This window comes from Dama dama, chromosome 11 (genome assembly GCF_033118175.1).
Source record: "Dama dama isolate Ldn47 chromosome 11, ASM3311817v1, whole genome shotgun sequence".
Classification (NCBI taxonomy): Eukaryota; Metazoa; Chordata; class Mammalia; order Artiodactyla; family Cervidae; genus Dama; species Dama dama.
Window position 1 is genome coordinate 42,294,659 of NC_083691.1, and position 22,288 is coordinate 42,316,946.

Here is a 22,288-nt window from a genome sequence, read left to right on the forward strand (position 1 = left end):
TCCCACCCTACCCAGCATTGGTATTCTGTGGATACCTCTCATTTCCTTTGACCTTAGGGCAGAAAATGTGTCTTTGTATCTTCTTCATCTTTGAGTCTGGCAGGAAGCTTAGAGAACTGTAGGTTCTTAAATAATGTTTCTAATTCTAAAGTAATGTGTTCATTATAGGAAAAAAGGAAATCACAAAAAGTAAGCAGAAAACAAATATCACCTATAATCCCACTACCCAGAGAAAACCATTGCTAATATCTAGGCAAATTTCTTTCCAATCTATCTCTCTACATATATATAAGATTTGTAGATATATAGTTTTTATATTATATATACTGTATGTATCCTGGAGAAGGAAATGGCAAACCACTCCAGTATTCTTGCCTGGAAAATTCCATGGACAAAGGAATCTGGCAGGCTACAGTACATGGGTCGCAAAGATTTGGACACGACTAAGTGACTAAACATACACACACACACACACACACACACACACATATATTTTAACTTGGGCTTCTCTGGTGGCTCAGACAGTAAAGAATCTGACTGCAATGCAGGAGACCCAGGGTCAATCCCTGGGTAGGGAAGATCCCCTGGAGAAGGGCATGGCAACCTACTCCAGCATTCTTGCCTGGAGACAAGAGGAACCTGGCGGGCTACAGTCTGTGGGGTTGCAAAGAGTCAGACACAACTAAGTAACTAACACCTTCACTTTCATATTTTTACTCAAATAATACACATTTTGCATGAAGTGGACATCTTACAATACCATTTTCTATGCTGCTTTTTTTTTTTTTTACCTTATGAACAGTTCCCATGATGTTAGAAATTCTTTGAAAATGGCATTTTTGATGGCTGTAGATTGTTCTCTCATGTGATTGTGCCCTTCCTGTTTAAATCACTCCTGTATTGTTGTAATTAATTTACAGCCTGTTTGATTGTTCCTATAGGAGAAATGCCTGAAATGGAATTGTTGGGACAAAGAGAAAGGATATTTCCAAGGCTCCTGACACATCCCAGTTAGCTCTGAACAAATCCTTGCTCTATCAAACCCTCTCCCATCCCCACCCACCCAGATGTAGTTAACTACCACCTAAAGGGCCCAGTCCTCCAGGGTCCACCTTCTTAATTTCAACTCCCCTTGCTTTTTCAAATGGTCAGAAGCAGGGGGGAGGGTCCTGAGAGATGAGACCTGAGAGAACTGGCCAACCTATGCCCAGGTTTCCCCCCATTCTTACCTGTACTCCATCATCAGAATTACTTCTTTGGGTTAAGGGCTCAAAAGTCGAAGACTGCAAATGGATTTGTAGTTGGAGACAGTCCCACTAAGCCATGGCCACTAGGCTAAACTTCTTTGTCACTAGATTAACAGTTGAGACTTCGGCCTCGGGGATTGGGACATATTACAAAGGTATGCATGTTTTTAATTTTATTGAAGACATTATGTAAACATATTAAAGAATATTCTGGGGGAAACAGACAAAATATGGCTACAGCTTTTTCCTTTTTCCACATTTTTCAAGGTCAGGAAAGTAGTCTCTCTTTATGAAATGAGAGTCTTTAGATCAGTATCTTCAAAAGTGTCCCACAATTTCTTGGATGGATTTTCATTCAGTTTATAAATGACATTCATTAAGCAATGGTCCTGGTTCTCTAGCACAGGGCTGGATATATAAGCCTCCAGGGGCTGTGAGGGTCTCAGAGACCGTGGACAATACAGCCAGAGTGCTTTTTCCACCTCCATTGTAAACAATTTGGGATTTAATCTAAAAAGACGCTAAGAGGATCAATTCTTTGAAGTAATTTGTGTCAATTTCCAAGTCACTCGGGGTCATCATCCAGGAAAGACAATTTTTAGTACAGAAACCCAGGCCTGCCTATGGGAACAGGTCTCCCCCCTTCCCTCACCAGTCACTATTCAGCAGAGGCCGATGGCTGCGAGAAACAGCCGGCTACCTGAGGGCTCCGAGACAGGGAGACAGGATCGCTCCCTCAAGGAGGGAGGGTCAGCCCTCCCTCCGAGCTGGACAGGGCGGTGTCCCTGCTCCAGAGCCGCGGGTCTCCGGCAGGGCCCATGAACACAGCGCGCGGGGTCCAGAGGCCAGTGCTGGCCCGGGAGTCTGCCTTTGCAAGTTCAAGCTCCGGGGGTGGGGGAAGCCGATGCTGCTGGTCCCGGGGCCACACTTAAAAGAGGACGGCCGCCCGGGAGCTCGGAGGGAGGGACCCAGGGGCGCGCCCCAGGGAGGCGGGCCAGGCTCACACCCCAGGGCCCCGGGGAAGGGAAGCGGCGGAGGAGGCCGGAACCGCGGGCGGCGGCGCGGCGACTTGGGCCGGGTGACACGGGGGCGGCGGGCGCCTCGGCGGCGGGAGGCCCCTCCGGCCACCCAGGGCGCGGCGGCCGGGCCTCCCTCCCCGGGCCCCGGGGCAGCTCCGGGGCGCCCCGCGCGGCTTCCCCGGCCTCCGCGCCCACCGCGCCGCAGGAAGACAAAGGCGCCACGGGGGACGGAACTGGAGCGTCCCTCCTGACTGTCCAGACTGCCTGGGCCCCTGCCTCTCAGACCCGTCCACCTCCGCGGCTGCCTGTCACTCGTGCTGGGCTCTGCTCCAGCTCACGGAGGGCGGGAAAGAGGAACCCGCTCCACGTCCTGCCCCCACGGCCCCCCTCCTCCGCCCCCGCACCGAGAACCGCAGTCTAGAGCCCCAGGTTCTATCGCCGGAGCGCCTTCTCATGCCATGCGGCCTTTAACAGCTCACCTCACTTCCCCTGGTCCCAGTTTCTCCTTGTGTAAAGCAACTGGGTTGGAAGGGGTAGTTTCTGAACTTCCTTCCCCCTCTAGAGAGCTACCTCGTCCACCTCGACCTGTGAGTGGCAGGTGGTGGGCTGGGGTGGGTGTAGGGAGAAGAGGGTTGAGGCCCTGGGGAGCTGGGAGGTGGTGGAGGAGAGGAGACCCAAGGGGGCCTCCTCGGAACCTTCAGCCGGCTCGCCCACCCTCCACCCCCGACTCTTCCTGGCCTCCAAGAGTAGGCTGGCAGAGCCCCTACCCCAGGGAAGGCCCCGGTGGGAATCCCCTGGCTCTCTGGGTGCCGGTTTGCAGCCACTGTTTGCCAGAGGATGAGGGAAGGAACAGGAACGAACGTGCAGGCTGAACTGGAAAAGCCAGCTGGGCCAGAGGCAGTCCTTGCTGTACCTCACACCTGAGGCTGAAGCTTTGCTTGGCCATGTCGCCTGCACCTGCCCTGCTGGACCCTGGGGAGCCCCGGTCTGGGCACACCGCTGTCACCAGGCTGAGAGTTCTGGGGCAAAAAGTCGAGTAGCTTTTAGCTTTGAGGCTGCACACATATGCTCCTCAGACTGTGTGGAAATGACATTATTTTCAGCTTAAATCTATCTTCCTGTAGATTTACTCAGTGAGTTCAAAGATGCTAGTTCTTAATTTATAAGCTTGGAGGCAGCTTCCAGCACATTAACCCCAAGGCCTTCACGTCCTCCCCAACCCACTCCTGCTCCCCTCTGCAGGAAGGAAAGCTCCCACAAAATGTCCAGATGGTTCAGAGCAGTATATAAGACAGTCTGGTTGCAAGTGGCAGAAGTGCCTCTTAAAGATGTATGTACCTATGAAATATATATATCTAGACAGTATTTCATATGCATATTTTTCTTCAGTTCAGTTCAGTCACTCAGTCTTGTCCAAGTCTTTGCGACCCCATGGACTGTAACACGCCAGGCATCCTTGTCCATCACCAATTCCCGGAACTTGCTCAAACTGATGTCCATCAAGTCAGTGATGCCATCCAACCGTCCTATCCTCTGTCGTCCCCTTCTCCACCTCCCTTCAGTCTTTCCCAGATCAGGGTCTTTTCTAATGAGTCATTTCTTCATATCAGGTGGCCAAAGTATTGGAGTTTCAGCTTCAGCATCAGTCCTTCCAATGAATATTCAGGACTGATTTCCTTTAGGCTACAGAGTCTAAATATTTGGCTTACAGAATCTAAATAAAGGGTAAAAACTAATAAGAAGGACAAGGATGTTGTTGGGCCCCCAAAGTGATAGGACTTTCTCATGACCACTTCCAAGCTTAATAACTTAAAGTCTCAGCTCTACTTGTCTTCAAAAATCTTGCGTGCATGCTAAGTCGCTTCAGTCATGTTTGACTCTTTGCAACCCTATGGACTCCAGGCTTCTCTGTCCATGGGATTCTCCAGGCAAGAGTATTGCAGTGGGTTGCCGTGCCCTCCTCCAGTGGATCTTCCCGACCCAGGGATCAAACCTACGTCTCTTAGGTCTACCTGCATTGGCAGGTGGGTTCTTCACCACTAGTGTCAGCCGGGAAGCAAGGGAATCCTTAGCAAACCTATTTGAGAAGGGTTCTGCTGCAGGCCCAGACTGCTTCACCAGTCTCTGGGTCTGGGAGAGGCTCCTTTGGATCTGAGTCTGTGTAGGACATGGAAAGTCTTATTTCCTGGTAATGGCTCCAGCATACAAAGACTCCCACTGCCCAGGACTGATGAAGCCCACGTGATTCTCAGGCTGAGGCCCACCAGACAGTTCTGCCAGAAAGCTGGGGCCAATGGGGTGGGGCCAATCTCCCTGAAGCGCTGGAGACCTGGGACTTTGACCTGCTCAGCGGAAGTGGTCACAATTACCCTGCGCAGTGGTGCGGGTTGTGTACCACAGCTCCAGAGGTGCTGTTTGTGCTGTTGACTCTGTGAAGGCGCCCCCTGGAGTTGTGCAGTGCACAGTGCGTGTGGTCCTGGAAGCATTCCTGTCATTCAGGACAACCAGGTAATCTTTAGAAAGAGATTAGAAACTGAGCTTCCTGAGGTGCCTCATAAAGAGATGCCAGGCAGCGGTGTGATGACTTGATTCCTCTGGGGGGATCACACTGCATTCTCAAGGTGGGGTGCACTGGCAGTGGTGGTAAACACAGATGGAAGCCTTCCTTTGAGCTCCTCCTGCCCTGTGAACCACAGGGGCCTGCCTTGCAGCTTCAGGGAACATCCCAAGAGTGTACCAAGCACCAGATTTGTAGTTAGAAGCCCCAGGCCTCTATGACAGAAGACCCACGTGACCTTGGTCAAGTGTCATTCTATGTAGTAGTTTCCTAGGACTGAGAAACAAATTACCACAAACTGAGGGGCTGAAAACAACAGAAATTTATCCCCTTACAGTTCTGGAGCTCAGGAGTCCAAATCAGGGAGTCAGCAAGGTTGGTTCCTTCTATAGTCTTGGGGAGAAACCGTCCTGTGCCTTTCTCCTGGCCTCTGCTGGCGATTCCACGTTCTTTGGCTTGAAGACACATCACTGTGATCTCTGTCTCCATCTTCCCATCACCTTCTCCTTTGTGTCTCTTTTCCCATTCTCTTCACCCTCTTTTTAAAAAAAAGAGTTAAATGTAATTTTTATTGTGGTAAAATATGTGTAGCATAAAATTGATCATTTTAACCATTTTTAAGTATATGGCTCAATAGCATTAAGTACTTTCACACCCATCCCTCTTTTACAAAGGCACTTGTCATTAGACTTAGAACCTACCCTGATCCAGAATGTTTCATTCTGAGATTCTTAATTACATCTGCAAAGACTATTTTTTCCAAATCATAGTCACAAATTTGGGGGAGACATCTCTTTTGAGGGGGCTGGCAGTCAATAATAGAGCCTCCAAGCCTTGCTTTTCTCATCTGTGAAATGGGACTCCTCATGCTGCCATCTCCACCTCTTTGTAGGTTGGTTGTGGGCATTTGGGTGTTGTCTGTGCTGGGGGGTCGGCAGGGGGAGGGGGGAGCAGTGAGCCTGTCCTCTCTTGTAGTTGCCCTGTGTGTGGCTTTAATGAGCTCAGTCTCCATGTGGCCTGAGCTTCGGCACCATGCAAGCTCTGCATGAGGTGGGGTGGGAGTTCTGCTGTTTTGCAGAACTGCAAACGGGCATCTGGTCAAGATCCAAGGAGGTGGTTGGGGTATGGGAGGGCTGGCCAGGTTGCTTCATTAATCTCTCTCTACCCAAAGAGTGCACTTCTCAGAGGGCCCCTGTGACTCTGATGCTGAGTGGAAAATGAGGGTGAATATTAACCTTGAGACCATCCCCTCCTCCAGAATCCATCTCTCCCAGCTGGGGCTCTAGAGGGAGGCAGACTGATGAGGGGCTGGGCCGGGACCTGGCTTGTTGGCCCCCAGGAGCTGAACCTCAGGAACACGCTTCTGAGCTGTGCAGCCTTCTGGATTTCCACTGCCCCGGCCCATGGTGATCTCTTGCCCTTCTCAATTCCTCTGACTCTTCCTTGGCTCTGGCCTTCACTGAGGGACAACCTTGGCCCACTTGCCCAACATCAGTGTCCTCACCTGTGGAATAGTGGTAGCATAGGAGACCCTTCAGGGGCTGGTTGGGAGGCTCAAAGATGATGGCAGAGCTTGGCGGTGATACATGGACACATGGACAGGCAGCCAGATCCTCCGGGTGTAAATGTGGTTTGCTGTGTGCTTTGGGGCAACTTATTTAACCTCTCTGGGCCTAGGTTTTATCATAGTATGTGTAAGATGAGATGAGAATAGTGCATATTTCATAGGGCTCATAGAGAGATACCAGATATGCAACTCCAGAGGTACCATTTGTGCTGTTCACTCTGTGAAGGCACCCCCTGGAGTTGTGCAGTGCACAGCTGGGGGTTTCTGGATGAAAAAAATTTGCTGAACGCCCCCCTGCTGTCTGTGGGAACCTTTCCTAGGGCACATAGGTCCTTCCTGGCTGTGGCTTGGGGCTTTCCTGTCATGGCAAGAGCACCTCCAGGGCTGTTTCTTTCTCATCCTTACCCCTCCCTACTGTACCTATGCCTTGCAGAGCCCAAAAACTTCTGCTGAAAGCTGGATGAAGTTGGCAATATTTCAAGATATTGATCTTTAGGAAGTCTATTGCAATAGATGAAATGTTTGTATTCCCCTAAATTCATATGTTGAAATCTTAACACCCAGTGTGATGGTATTAGAAGGTGGGGCCTTTGGGAAGTAAACAGATCATGAGGGTAGAGCCCTAATGAATGGGATTAGTGCCATTAGAAGAGACACAGAGAGCTCCCTTCTCTTCTGCCATGTGTGTTGTGTATGAACCAGCAAGCAGGCTCTCACCAGGAGGAAATAATCAGATAAATCCAGAATGTGGGACCTTCTACAACTGGCCTGGTCTCTTAAAAAAAAAAAAAAAAATCAATGCAATGAAAATAAAAGGATGGGAGAACTGTTCTAGGTCAAAAGGAACATACAGTCAAGTGCATGTGTACTCCATGAGCAGACTCTGACTTGAACAGATGAGCTACAAAAGATACTTTACAGACCTTTTGGGGGAATTTTAATAGACTGGGTTTCAGATGGCATTCAGAAATTATTACTAGTTTTCGTAGATGCGATCTTGGCATTTGCAGTTAGGAGAATATTCCTTTATATTGGATATGCTGTTGGCGTGTGGAGATGATGGGGGACGATGTCCATGATTTATTCTGAAATTCTTCACACAGTAAACGAGTAAATAAAATCTAAGCATTCTAAGGTTCAGGATGGCTCAAGGGAGGAGAATGAGATGCCCCAGGGGACAGAGCTCACCTTCCTGGGCTTGACAAACCCAGGGGTGTGCGCTTTCTGTGTGTTTGAAAGGAAATGTGCAGCAGCGCGTGGCGCACAGTAGGTGCTTAACCAGACTTGAATGAATGAAAGAATGGCCAGTCTTTGTGGGATTCACCTTCTGGGATGGGTTCTGGCTGAACAGCCCCCAACCCTGTTTACATTCCAGCTATGCTCCAAGCTCATCACAAGACTGTTAAAAACACCGGCAGGGTGTCAAGGGTCACCTTTGCGGGAAGTGCCGGGGAAGGTTCTCTGAGGTCTCACCGGATGATTCCAGGCACCACCACCATGGCCTCTCTCTAAGCCCCTTCAGCAGCTCCTGGCGGCCCCCTCGTGGAGCTCAGCTACTTCTGCAGCCCCGCCATTCAGGTCGAGAGTCAATTGCTGGTAATCCTTCTGTCCTGAGCAGCTGGCCTGCTGGTCCTTATTCATTTCATTGAATCAGGTGTAGCGTCAGAAGCAGTCCTGTTCCCTGTAAGGCTCCCAAGTCAGGTGAGACACATTGTGGGTGCCCACTAAGAACCTGGGGTCTTAAACAATAATAACAATGATAATGATTAATAAAAATAATAATATGTTACATCACTCAGTATTGTTTCCGAGTTTGTGCGAATTTGCTTAACGAAAGTTCTTTCTTCAATTCTCCCAAGAGGACTGTTTTCATTGTTTTTGTTTTTGTTTTTTTCAACTTTAATGCTGATCCCCATTTGGCAGACTGGTTCCTAGTCTCACAGTTAGGAAGTGGCATGGCAGGATTCAAACTCCAGTCGCCTCATTCCTGCTTCTTTCCCAGGAGCAGCGTTCAGGCCGCATTTCAGGGTTCCTTGGCCGTGGGGCTGGTGAACGCCTGAGGACAGCTGAGAAATCCTGTAGCCGCCAGGGCCCAAGAGCCCGTGGGGAGTTTTGTTCCCTACCAAGTTTCATGTTGAAATGATTATCCTTAGTAACGGCTCCTGCCCCTTCTTTCACAACCTTCAGAAGCACACCACAGGACGGTTCACCTTTGATGGAATTGCCTGGGAGGACCCTGTCCGAGAGGCCAGCCCGCGGAGCTAAGTAACCTGGTCGCGAACACTCCCCTCCAGTCAGGAAGATGTTCAGGTTGTGTGGCTTTCTTGTCAGCCCTTAGGGAAAGGGCTTCCTGGTGGGTCCCCACTAGCATCTGAGCTAGGCTGGACATTTCTTATCTTTGTTCCTCTCTTAGGGCCGATAGCTCACCCAGCTTCCTGTCGGCAGAGGGTGATATTCGATAAAGACCAGTTGTCACTGGTGGGCTCTGCCCACATTTTCTACCCCGAATGCATCCTTTCAATAGGTATCTGGTGACATAGGGCCAGTGAGGTCCTGCCTGCCTCACAGATGTTAGGTTCCAGCCACAAGCCCTGGAATAAAACCTGGGAAAGAAGGATCCAGTTTTCACTGAAAATGAAGCTTTCCAGGGCTGCTGACTAAGGAGTTTTCTTTCCAAACATCTGAGAGAGCAAACAGATTGTAAATTAAGAGGGAGTTACAAGATAGTAACTGAAGGGAAACCAAGCCGCCCAGCTTTCTGGTTGTGGCTGGTGTGGCACTGATGGGACCCAGGCAGCCGAGAAAGGTGACTAAGCAGGCGGGCTAGTGGGTGGGAGGGGACCAGGGTGCTGGGGACTGCGTTCAGGCTTCTTCCTTGAGCCAAGGGGTACTGGTTTCTTCTGACAGGAGGTGGAACACTGGCCTATGTCTTCCTGTGAGCCAATGAATTAGTGATTCCCACCCAGATCAAAGTTCAGTCTCCCAAGGCAACTCAGCAAAAATAAAGTGAAACAAATTCTCACCCACTCAAACCGGTCTTCCCATGACCAAGGCATTAAGCCTGGAGTCGGATGGGCCTTAAGTCACATTTCGCTACTCCTTCAGAGTAAAAATACTGGTTTCAGTCAAATGTCTCCATTCAGCTGAAGCTTGGATTTATTAATGGGAGGAGGGCCCCTGGCATAGTTGTCTCTGGCAGTCATCCTGTGGATTTGGGGTGCTGGGGCCGTGCTGGGGAGCCTGCCTCAGAACAGAAAAGTCAGGAGCAACTCCCTCTGCCATGAACACACCACCTCCAGCCCTAACTCAGAAGCCCTGCTTTGGAGACCAGAAGAGAAAAGGAGGGGTGGATATTGGAAGCAGATAGTTGGCTGGGCAAGTTTCAACATGGGCATGCCTTCAGTTTTCCTTGTTGTGTCCCTGAGTTCAGTGACTGTCAGTGTGACCCTGTCGTTCAGGGATATCAAGCTCTGTCTGAGGACCCCCAAGTCCGAGCACACCCAGGCCTTGCCCAGGAACTTACTGTCCATCACCACCCACCGAGGGCCCCTCTGGGGAAAGGTCAGGATTCCGGGTTTGGGAATCTCCTTACAGAGCCATGAGCTTTCCAAACAGGACCCACCATGCAGTGTGGGCTATGGAGCCATGTCCCAGGAGCACCTGAGATCTCCCCATGTCCAGCCCCTACTTGCTGCTTGTACAAGGCAGGAATCGAGGCCAAACCACACCCAAACATATAGCTTTCGGCAAAACTGAAATCCCACGGAGTTGGTGTTGGTGTTAGTTTCAGAGTTTGGAGACTTGAGTCAGTGATCAATGGAACAGGGTATCTGGAGAAAAATCATGGAATATGAGGCAGGCCTCATATTTGCAGGCCAAGGCACAGGACAGATGCTGGAAGGATCCCTCCATTTCGCCGACAGGCTCAGTACTAACTGGTTCAGGAAGCAAACAAGGTGAATGTCTGCCAGGGACCACGGGCCGATCGGAGCCAGACAGGGTCCCACCCTCAAGGAGTCACAGCCTGAGGGAGCAAGGAGCAAGGCCACAGGTGACTTGACAGCACTCATCATGCCATGAAGCCTCTGGGATCAGACAGACCTGGCTTCTAAACTCCTCTGCTTCCTGGCTGAGTGACCTTGGGGAAATTACAGTGTTCCAAGTCGTGGTTTTATCCCCAGCAAATGGGTGAGTAGCGTTCAGGGACCTCTTAGAGTTCCAGGGAGGATTCTGAGGGTGCGTGTGTGCAAAGTGCGTGCCTGGCACCCAGTGGCACTGCTAGAAATGCAGGCTGCTTGGATGACAATAATGTAAGCCTCTGAGTATCAGAGAACTCTGCCAAGCACCCAGGGTGGCAGGAGACCAACCAGCTGGTGTTGGGGACAGATGGGGCAGGGGAGGGGCGTCCAGAAAGGCTTCCGGGGGTGACACTGGCCCCCTGGTAAGGAAGAGCGACCCTCGGAGGGGGCGTTCGGGTCCTGGAGAGCAGCCGGCCATCCTGGCAGAGCCTGCCACACATGGGTGCAGCCCCAGATGCTTTGTGATACACCAAGGAGTTAAGACTTTGTCAGGAGGGCGAAGGAGTACTGGGAAGGCTTTCTGACAGGAGAAGAGCACTCTGCCCTCAGCCAAAGGTTAGATGGGAAGGGAGGCCGAGGCGGGGTGAGTCAGCATGGGCTGTCACTGTGGTCACGCAAGAGACTCTGGGGGCCTGAAGATGGAGGAGATGGGGGTGTTCCCCGGTGGGAACTCCAGGACTGAGAGGATTAGGCATGAGGCAGGGGAGCAGGCCCTGAGCGAACGTGGGGTTTGGATGGTTAATGGGGACGGGCCACCAAGGCCAGGGGTGAGGGTGTGCGGGCAGGGGAGAGTGTGGTGCATATACTGCGATGCAGGAGTCTGTGGGGTCCTGGGTGGGGGTGGCGGGTTTCAGAAGCCTGGGGCAGGGCTGGGGAAGGGGCAAGGATGAGGAGCTCCATCAGGACCGTGTGTTACCTGTTTGGGCTGAGGAGCCATTGGGAAACCCTGCGTCGGCAACCAGGGAGCACTTTTCCTGAGGCAGACATAGCACCCACTGACCTTTGTGATTTTCTGTGACTCTAGTCGCTGACCCCCAGGAGAGAGACGACCACATGGGCAGAGGAGCATGAGCATGGTCTGAAGGTGAGTCAAAATGTGGAAGCCGAAGGAGCCGATGTCGCCATTCACAGTCTTGGTCAGGGTGGCTAACAGGACTTCTGTCTAGTCCTTAAATCCTAGTTTTGGAAAACTGAAGGAAGGGAGCAGTTCTTGAAAGTGGTAAATCTAAAATAAAATATGTGAAGTGATATGAATTCTATCTTCAGAGATAGTCCTGTTGAAAAGATGAGGTGACATGATGGACAACGGAGGCATGAGACACGGAGGGCATCCAGTGACTGTGGATGTGGGCAGACTTTCTGACCTATTGTCAGGAGGATGATGGTTGCTCCCAGCATCAGCCTTTTCTCTATATCATCAGTGATGGAGTGCTGACATGGATGAAGGATGATAATACAAAATTATTTACTGAGTGCTTCTTATGTGCCAGTGACTCTAAGGATTATCCTCATTTAATCTCCCATCCTGAGTAGATGTTTTTATCTCTTAACTTGTTTTATCACCCTTACCCTTTGGGAGCACTAGGGCACAACATCAAGCTGAATGAGAGGTTGGAGATCATGTGTGGAAATGCTCAGGATGTCCATGAACTGCCAGAGGCAGAGTGAGAGGGATTTGGCAAAGTTTTGCCTGCTCTTAGGATCCGTGGGCAAGAAGGAGAAACCTGAGTGTCCCTGTGCTGGGAAGATATGTCCAAGTCTTCCTGGTGCTCTGCAAGGGGAGTTGTGGGAATTTGTACAGCTCAATAGCTGGGTAAGTGATTGGATCACACAGGTTATTTGTCAATCTGTGGATGACAAAGCTGAGGAAGGATGGGGAGACTACATGCTAGATGGTACAATTAAGATTTGATGAGATGGACAGGCTGAAATAGTCATCCAAAGCTAACAAAGTAATGTTGTAAAAGGACAAATGAAGAACTGTTTTTGGTTCTTAGAAATTCAAAGACACAAGAAGATGATAGAGAAAATCTGGCTTGATGGTAATTATGGGAAAAAGACTGTTTACACAATCTAAAGAGACAACATTGTTGCCATAGACAGTATGGCAACATTACATTCAGTTCAGTTCAGTTCAGTTGCTCAGTCCTGTCAGACTCGTTGTGACCTCATGAACCACAGCACCCCAGGCCTCCCTGTTCATCACCAACTCCCAGAGTCCACCCAAACCCATGTCCATTGTGTCGGTGATGCCATCCAACCATCTCATTCTCTGTCATCCCCTCTCCTCCTGCCCTCAATCTTTCCCAGCATCAGGGTCTTTTCAAATGAGTCAGCTCTCCACATCAGGTGGCCAAAGTATTGGAGTTTCAGCTTCAACATCAGTCCCTCCAGTGAAAACCCAGGAGTGATCTCCTTTAGGAGGGACTGGTTGGATCTCCTTGCTGTCCAAGGGACTCTCAAGAGTCTTCTCCAACACCACAGTTCAAAATCATCAATTCTTCGGCGCTCAGCTTTCTTTATAGTCCAACTCTCACATCCATACATGACCACTGGAAAAACCATAGGCTTGACTAGATGGACCTTTGTTGGCAAAGTAATGTCTCTGCTTTTTAACATGCTGTCTAGGTCGGTCATAACTTTCCTTCCAAGGAGTAAGCGTCTTTTAATTTCATGGCTGCAGTCACCATCTGCAGTGATTTTGGAGCCCAGAAAAATAAAGTCAGCCACTGTTTCCACTGTTTCCCCATCTATTTGCCATGAAGTGATGGGACCGGATGCCATGATCTTAGTTTTCTGAATGTTGAGTTTTAAGCCAGCTTTTTCACTCTCCTCTTTCACTTTCATCAAGAGGCTCTTTAGTTCTTCTTCACTTTCTGCCATAAGGGTGGTATCATCTGCATATCTGAGGTTATTGATATTTCTCCCAGCAATCTTGATTCCAGCTTGTGCTTCCTCCAGCCCAGTGTTTCTCATGATGTACCCTGCATATAAATTAAATAAGCAGGGTGACAGTATACAGCCTTGACATACTCCTTTCCCTATTTGGAATCAGTCTGTTGTTCCATGTCCAGTTCTAACTGTTGCTTCCTGACCTGCATACAGGTTTCTCAAGAGGCAGGTCAGGTGGTCTGGCATTCCTATCTCTTTCAGAATTTTCCACAGTTTATTGTGAGCCACACAGTCAGAGGCTTTGGTAGAGTCAATAAAGCAGAAATAGATGTTTTTCTGGAACTCTCTTGCTTTTTCAGTGATCCAGCTGATGTTGGGCAATCTGATCTCAGGTTCCTCTGCCTTTTCTAAAACCAGCTTGAACATCTGGTAGTTCACGGTTCACATATTGCTGAAGTCTGGCTTGGAGAATTTTGAGCATTACTTTACTAGAGTGTGGGATGAGTGCAATTGTGCGGTAGTCTGAGCATTCTTTGGCATTGCCTTTCTTAGGGATTGGAATGAAAACGGACCTTTTCCAGTCCTGTGGCCACTGCTGAGTTTTCCAGATGTGCTGGCATATTTTCTGCAGCACTTTCACAGCATCACCTTTCAGGATTTGAAATAGCTCAACTGGAATTCCATCACCTCCACTAGCTTTGTTCATAGTGATGCTTCCTAAGGCCCACCTGACTTCACATTCCAGGATGTCCGGCTCTAGGTGAGTGATCACACCTTCATGATTATCTAGGTTGTGAAGATGTTTTTTGTTTTGTTTTGTTTTTGGAAGATCTTTTCTGTAAAGTTGTTCTGTGTATTCTTGCTACCTCTTCTTAATATCTTCTGCTTCTGTTAGGTCTGTACCATTTCTGTCCTTTATTGAGCCCATCTTTGCATGAAATGTTCCCTTGGTATCTCTAATTTTCTTGTAATTACATTACAATAATCTAATTGCAGGCTACATTTGAAAGAAGTGTCTGAAATGAAATAAATATGAGCCCTTGTGCCAGTGATGAAGCAACATCTGGTCCAGTCTCAGGAGCACATTTTAAAAAATTAATTTTATTTATTTATTTATTATTTACTTGGGGCTGTGCTGGGTCTTCGTTGCTGTACAGGCTTCTTCTCTAGTTGTGTCTAGTTGTGTCTACTCTCCAGTTGCGGTGGGCAGACTTATCACATGGCTTCTCTTGTTGATGAGCCTGGGCTCTAGGCGCATGGGATTCAATAGTTGTGGCCCATGGGCTTAGTTGCTCCAAGGCATGTGGAGTCTTCCCGACCCAGGGATCGAACCTGTGTCTCCCGCTTTGAAGCCAGATTCCTTCCCACTGAGCCACCAGGGAAGCCCTGGAGAGCACATTTTAAGAGGAATTATGGTAAACTGGAATAATATGCAAGGAAGGATGACATGTTTAGGAAAGACCCGGCAGCCGTGTTATCATGGGTGACCTGGTAGAAGGAGGGCACAGGGATCATGAGACTGGCCTTCAGTATTTATGGCAAAGGGATTAGGGTTCTCCCTTGAGTCAATCTTAACCTGGTGCCCCTTCTACCTAACCATCAGTTCTGGCCTGCAAAGCAGGTGCGTGTTGGGGGCAAAGAGCCTGTGAAAGTCTGAGCTCACATGAGGTCCTGCAGTTGTTCAGGCAAAGGCTAAACTGGCTGCCTGTTCAGAGGGGAGATGCAAGAGGATGTAAAGGAAAAGACCGAGAATTAGGAAACTGGATTCAGGTCTGGCCTCTGGTTATAGATGAGTAACATTGTGAATGCCAATTTCCTTTTCCAGACTTCAATTTCTTCAGCTCTGGGAATGTAATCATCATTGGCTCCCAACGTTTGATAGCAGTGGGACCCTTTGCTCCAATGAATCTTCTGCAAATTTCCCTGTTCCCTGTATAAACCCAGTGTGTTACTATGGACACCCCCATCACTGCAGGGCCCAGCCCTCCTGCAACACGGCTTCTGGGAGTGACTTGCAGAGCACTGGGCCAGTTGAACTTTCAGCTCTAAAATTCTGATTCTCTAAGGTTTCTCCAAATTAGCTTTAAAAAAAAATTTTTTTTTGAAAATTTATTTTTTTTTAATTTGGCTGCTCAGGTCTTAGTTGTGGCACTTGGGATCTTCTATCTTTTTTGGGGTATATAGGAGCTTTGGTTATGACATGCAGGATCTAGGGGGCTTCCCTGGTGGCTCGGTGGTAAGAACTCGCCGGCCAATGCATAAGACACGGGCTCCATCCATGGGTGAGGAAGATCCCCTGGAGTAGGTACTGGCAACCCCCTCCAGTGTTCTTGCCTGGAGAATCCCATGGACAGAGGAGCCTGGCGGGCTATAGTGCATGGGGTCGCAAAGACTTAGTGACTGAGCACACACGCAGGATCTAGTTCCCCACCAGGGATCAAACCCAGGCCCTTTGTATCGGGAATGCAGAACCTTAGTCAATGGACACCAGGGAAGTCCTCCTACTTTAGCTTTTGATTCTGTAGATTCCGACCCCTCATTTTATGCATCAAGTACCTGTGACTTAGAAAGGGATTTATCCAAGATCTTAACAGCTGATTAGTGGCAGAGCTAAACTTAGAACACACAACTCCTAGCTTAATCCGGTGTCCCTTCTACCTCCCCAGGCTGCTCCCTACTTTCACCCGTGATTTATCTCAGTGTTTGTGCCTCTGAAAGGTGCTGGTAAACCTGAGCTATCCCCTATTGATCTTTCCCCCTTGGAAATGCAACAGAAATATGACATATCCCATTTGAGGCCTTGCTATAGCCTGAGACAATGATCCCAGAATTCATTTCTTTATGTACTACTTTAGCTTCATGACATACTGTTTGTAAGCACCAAGAAGTGAAAAACAGGAGTGACTCAGACTTCTGGTTGTCCTACATCATCTGTTCTCTCTTTCCTCACTACTAGACTCCCTTTAAGTTGGCCCCCCAGGATAAAGGCATTTCCCAGTCTTTTTTGCAGTTAGATATGGCACTGTATGAATCACAACAGTGTGGAAAATTGTTAAAGAGATGGAAATACCAGACCACCTGACCTGCCTCCTGAGAAATCTGTATGCAGATCAAGAAGCAACACAACTGGACATGGGACAACAGACTGATTCCAAATCAGGAAAGGAGTATGTCAAGGCTGTATATTATCACCCCACTTATTTAACTTGTATGCAGAGTACATCATGAGACATGCTGGGCTGGATGAAGCACAAGCTGGAATCAAGATTGCCGGGAGAAATATCAATAACCTCAGATAGGCAGATGACACCACCCTTATGGCAGAAAGTGAAGAGGAAGTGAAGAGCCTCTTGATGAAAGTGAAAGAGAAGAGTGAAAAAGCTGGCTTAAAACTCATCATTCAGAAAACTAAGATCATGGCATCCGGTCCCAGAAAACTAAGATCATGGCATCCGGTCCCATCACTTCATGGCAAATAGATGCGGAAATAATGGAAACAGTGACAGACTTTATTTTGGGGGGCTCTAAAATCATTGCAGATGGTGACTGCAGCCATGAAATTAAAAGACGCTTACTTCTTGAAGGAAAAGCTATAATCAACCCAGACAATATGTTAAAAAGCAGAGACATTACTTTACCAACAAAAGTCCATCTAGTCAAAGCTATGGTTTTCCAGTGGTCATGTATGGATGTGAGAGTTGGACTATAAAGAAAGCTAAGCACTGAAGAACTGATGCTTTTGAACTGTGGTGTTGAAGACTCTTGAAAGTCCCTTGGATTGCAAGGAGATCCAACCAGTCCATCCTAAAGGAGATCAGTCCTGATTATTCATTGTAAGGACTGATGCTGAAGCTGAAACTCTGATACTTTGGCCACCATGTGAAGAAACGACTTGTTTGAAAAGACCCTGATTCTGGGAAAGATTGAAGGTAGGAGGAGAAGGGGACCACAGAGGATGGAATGGCTGGATGGCATCACTGACCCGATGGACATGAGTCTGAATAAGCTCCGTGAGTTGGTGATGGACAGAGAAGCCTAGCGTGCTGCAGTCCATGGGGTCGCAGAGTCAGACACGACTGAGCCACTGACCTGAACTGATGGCACTGCAACTAAGTTCTGGTCAATGGGCTGGAATTAGAAATACTGTCTGTACCTTATGGAAAGTGTCCTTAGCAGAAAGGAGTATGCCCTTCTCCCACAATGGCTGGAATACAGACTTGGCGGCTGAACCCCCAACAGAATACTTGGACCATAAGAGAGACCACGTGTTGAGAATCACAGGGCAGGATGCTAAGAGTTTCCGTTTCTGATGAGCTTATGAAGCCTCTTTACTAGCCCCAGACTGTTTTCTGATGTTTTACAGGCAAGAGAAATAAACTCCTAATGTTGAAGACATCATTACCATTTCCCACCAACTCTGTCATTGAATGTAAGACAGCATGATTTTATATATCACTAAGAAAAAGAAACTGCTGCCAATTAAACAGCTACCCCATCCAATTGTATGACACACTCCAATTTCAGAGAAGTTCAAATGTGACGAAAGTGTGAGTCTTATTATATATAGTATTTTTGGTTTTTGTTACTCACAGTCAAACTTAATCCTGATTCAGGAAACATGAGGGAGCAAAAAGACAACAAGTTCTAAATAAAGAGCATGACAATCATGTAGAGGGAAGAACAAGTCTCTCTGTAAAAGAATGACTCACAAAAACAGTAGTGACACATGACTCAATTTAGGGAAGTTTCTCCTATAACTTTGTAGTTTGACTTGAATTAACTGGGGGATTAGGTATGGCTATTTGGATTTGGCCATCAAGTAAGATGAGATTCTAGGGCATAAGTGTGCTGGTTTTAAGATGTGGAAGACACAAAGTGTGTTAGTCACTCAGTTGTATCTGACTCTTTGTGACTCCACGATCTATAGCCTACCAGGTTCCTCTGGTAGCTATCTGTGGGATTTCCCAGGTAAGAACACTGGAGTGGGATGCCATTCCCTTCTCCAGGGGAATCTTCCCAATCCACGGATTGAAGCCAAGTCTCCTGCACTGCAGGCATCCGGATTCTTTACTGTCTGAGCCAAGGCTAAATCAGTCTCCACTGTGTGTGACTTGGCTTTTAGGGTGTCTGACTTCTTGGTTTCTTCTCCCCACCTCTGCAGGGTCCTTCTGGCTGACTTTGAGAAGGACAAATGGGCAGCTGCTCCCAGAAGCAGCTGACGATCAAGACAAACTTGGAGCCAATAAGCTCTACCGTAGCTGAGATTCACATGGAGATGCGTGAGGCTTTTCCCGCACCAGCCCTGCTATTTATTGCTTTCCGGTGTAATTCAAGCCTTGATCTGGTGCAAAGCTGAGCTGAAAAGCTGGAAAACAGAAAGCTGAAAAGCTAAGACTTTTGGTCCTCAGGACTAGACCCCTGACCTTAACTTATGACAACCAAGTGTTAATGTACCTGTTGTGACTAAAACATCAAAGGCCAATATGACACACGAAAAGGAAATGTGGCTTATTGAAAAGTTGAGTTTAAGACCGATTATTTACTTTGTGTATCATTAAAGCAGGGGCACTTTCTTGAGAACTGTCCACTTGATCACTTTTAAATTATAGCACAGTAACTTAAGTGATCCTGTTTCCTGTGACTGCTTCTTGAATCTACTGGGACTCCAGGGGCCTTTATAGATTTTGTGAACTATGCTCTATCATTTATTGATGGTTTCCTCATGTGATAGATGTTTTACATTTATTATTTAATACATCAACCCCACAGATAGGTGATATCATTCCCGTTTTTAAAGATGGTGGAACTATGGCTCAGAGAAGTTGATTAACTTTCTCATGGTATCACAGCTAATCAACGGGCTCTGAACTTAGGCTGATGAAGGCTACCATTATACTTTAGTTGTAATGGACTGTACAAGCAGCCCTTCAGCTTCAGTTTACTGAAACAAGTAAAGGTCTGCTGAGGAATACGTTTATCTTTCCATTCAGAAGGTCCACTGGGCACTGATGACTTGTGATTATTCTGAAGGAAAGCTTTCTCTGAAAAAAAAAAAAAAGTGTTTGGGGAAATGGCAGGAGATGGACTGGATAAGCACCGTTGCTTCAGGCCTTACTTAAATTACACTCCAGCAACTGTTGCAATGGCCCGTGTAATAACCTGGCAACACAGGAATCTCTGTCAATGACAGAGGTACAGAAGAGTTCCAACGGAACATTCCCATAGCCGATGAGGTGGACTACTGTCGGGCTGATTGCCTGCTTCTAATGAAATGGGTCATGTGACTTTGCTAAAGCAACATCTAATCTAGTAACAATATTTTAAAAGTGCTTTTAATAAATTTTCTGTTCACCTTAGTTTCATGCATATATTTTCTTGGGAAGAAAAAAAATTCCCTATACATCCCTATTTAACGTCACCAATTCTGACAAAGATACATTATAATGAATCATGGAAATTTCTTGTATGATCTCATGTTCTACATAAAAACAGCTCAGCTATTTAAAGGGCTGTTTCAAATTCTTATGGGTGAGAATCTAATTCTTTTTGGTTTTAATAAAGTGAAAGCCCTACCAAATGATTTTCTCTGGATTGAAACACATTAATATGAAATAAAACTTAATGTCCAAATTCATTACATTTTCCCTCAGATACCAAAGTACAGGCACCAAACTAAATTTCTTTTAAATTATTTTATTTTTGTATAAGCTAAAAGGAAATTTACACACTGAAATCTCAGAAGACCTTAGGCATGCACATTAACCTTGTTAGAGGTTCTTCTACATGTCTTTCTTTTTTCCATAGGAATTTCCCCGAACATTTAAAACCCATAGTTTTTACTGTATATACAGCCTAAACCATAGCAATCTATGATTATGTCATTTTACACTGTGCAAAATCCTCAAAAAATAGTGGTACAATAGAACAAAAAGATCAGTAACAAGTAAATTTCATTGTAAGACATTCATGTAATTTGGTCCTTCTCCAAACCAAACTGATTTAAAACAGACACAATCTCTTTAAACCCCTTCAATCAAGTTCTGACAATGATCCATACCCTGTAACAAAAGACCAATCAATGCAAATACCTTGCAAAAGGTCAAACAGCAATAGGCCAGATTGGAAAGATTAAAAAAGAGCACAAAAATGGTAACAAAAGCCAGACCTGAAACAAACCCACCACACATTAAAAAAAAAAAAAAATTAAACAGGGATTTGGAGCATATTTATGATAGCAAAAGTAATTCAATATACAATATGAAAAATTAATGGGACATTCAATGAAATCTGAAAAGACTGAAGGGGATTTCATAGACAGTGGAGATTCGAGTTTTTAATTTTCATTTTTTATTTCAAAAGTTGTGTAAGAAGGACACCACCAGTGTATTTCACAAAGACATAAATGTATACACCCCAGCAACACAAAAAGAATAAATCTTCAAAAATGTTCACCCCGATTATTTACATTTGTTTCTAATATAAATTTATGACTTCAGTATGTAAATAAATATACATTACTATGTATACCTTTCTAGTGCGGCTTACCAACAAATCAGCTGAACTTTTAATTTTTTTTTTTAATTAGAGCAGGTATGCTTTTGATGGTAGGGAAGGGCTGGAAGGAAGGAAAAGCAATTGAAACTGTCCAGTTCACATCAGTTGTTCATCTGCCTTCTCTTGGGAGCTTGTGGAAGGTGTCAAGGTGGTCGGGAACATCAACACTTTGGCATGCATGAACGTTAGGTCAGGAAGGCTGGCGATCACCTTGATGGCTTCTTCACTCAGGTGCTCTTCTCTTTTTGGTTTCCTGTTGACAAATGAAAAAAAACAAGTGTCTTAAAGTGACTCTAGCTATAGGCCAAATGGGAGAAAATCCACTCTCAAAGCAGACAGCAACCTGTGGGGACCTGAGTACCTTTTCCTCCGCCAGTCCCTGAACCTTGTCATACCTTGGGGTTAAGTGCTTTCTGTGCCTGAGGTGAAATCTTTTCTGAAAACTCACACCGAATTTATGTATGTTCATTACAGTTAGGCATGTCCATGGAGACATTCACATGTACCCGTGTACAGCTCACAGCTCTACTTAAGGTCAGAAGAATCTACCCAAGCGTACTTTTAAAATTCTACTTAGGGACTTCCCTGGTTACCCAGTGGTTAGGGACTCCGAGTGTCCACTGCAGGGGGGGCACAGGTTTGCTCCTGGCTGGGGAACTAATATCCTGCATGCTGTGCAGTGCAGCCAAAAAAAAAAAAGAAAAAGTTACCAAGCAGAAATATAACGCTGAAGCCCTAGTAAAACTCTGCCTGCTTAGATTTCCCCCTCCCCACTGAGAAACTACCAGTTACCTCAACATAAAGTATGTCTGGCACAAGCCCTCATTAAGTAATTTTCACCTTGGGCTTTCTTCAACCCCAAAGGGGAATTCCAGGACAGAAAGCCCTCAGCTCAAAAACACCGAGCCTCTGCCCCACTGGGATACAGATGGTTGGTCCAAAGCCTGCAGCACTAGGGCCAGTTGCTGAGGCTGAGAATGCACCCCGGCAGGAAGGACTCAGGGAGAGGGGAGTCTCGAAATCGGACGGGTCCTGTAGATGAAATGCCCCTAATATGAGAAACGAGCCGTGGAACCCAGGACAGAGAGGGAGAGCTCCTGCTGACCTGCGTCCCTCAGGGCACTACAGAAAATGCCAACCGAGTCGCAACTGTGGCTCACACTGAGCACAGGACTGTAACTCAACCTTGATTTTTTCTAGGCTGTTAAACACACTGAAAGAATAGCTGCAGTCATAGTGATATTAATTTTCGATCAAAGTTCATTTAAAACTGTTGACTCTACAAGGCTCAATTCTCTTTTATGGTACTCTACTAGGTGGGACACAAGTTATTTCTTCCACCTAAAATTTTTCTTTGTCCTTAGGATGAGGTG

General features: G+C 47.0%; 1 protein-coding gene and 1 long non-coding RNA gene across 6 annotated transcripts in view; one reads left to right on the forward strand and one right to left on the reverse strand.

The window, feature by feature from the left end:
• The first annotated feature begins 10,453 nt into the window (after positions 1-10,453).
• On the forward strand, positions 10,454-19,858 carry LOC133065509 (uncharacterized). The gene is made up of 4 exons (XR_009694903.1): positions 10,454-10,578; positions 11,494-11,553; positions 13,914-14,121; positions 18,523-19,858. It is a non-coding gene; the product is annotated as an uncharacterized LOC133065509 (long non-coding RNA).
• Positions 19,859-20,038: 180 nt separating this feature from the next.
• AFTPH (aftiphilin) overlaps positions 20,039-22,288 on the reverse strand; it is a 70,258-nt gene continuing 68,008 nt past the window's right edge. For 4 of the 5 annotated variants that reach the window (XM_061155192.1, XM_061155189.1, XM_061155190.1 and 1 more), the window contains one exon: positions 20,039-21,168. In XM_061155192.1, coding sequence (XP_061011175.1) covers positions 21,012-21,168 — 157 coding nt within the window. In that variant the 3' untranslated portion in view covers positions 20,039-21,011. The remainder of the gene's footprint in view (positions 21,169-22,288) is intronic. The other variant, XR_009694705.1, reaches the window with a different exon arrangement.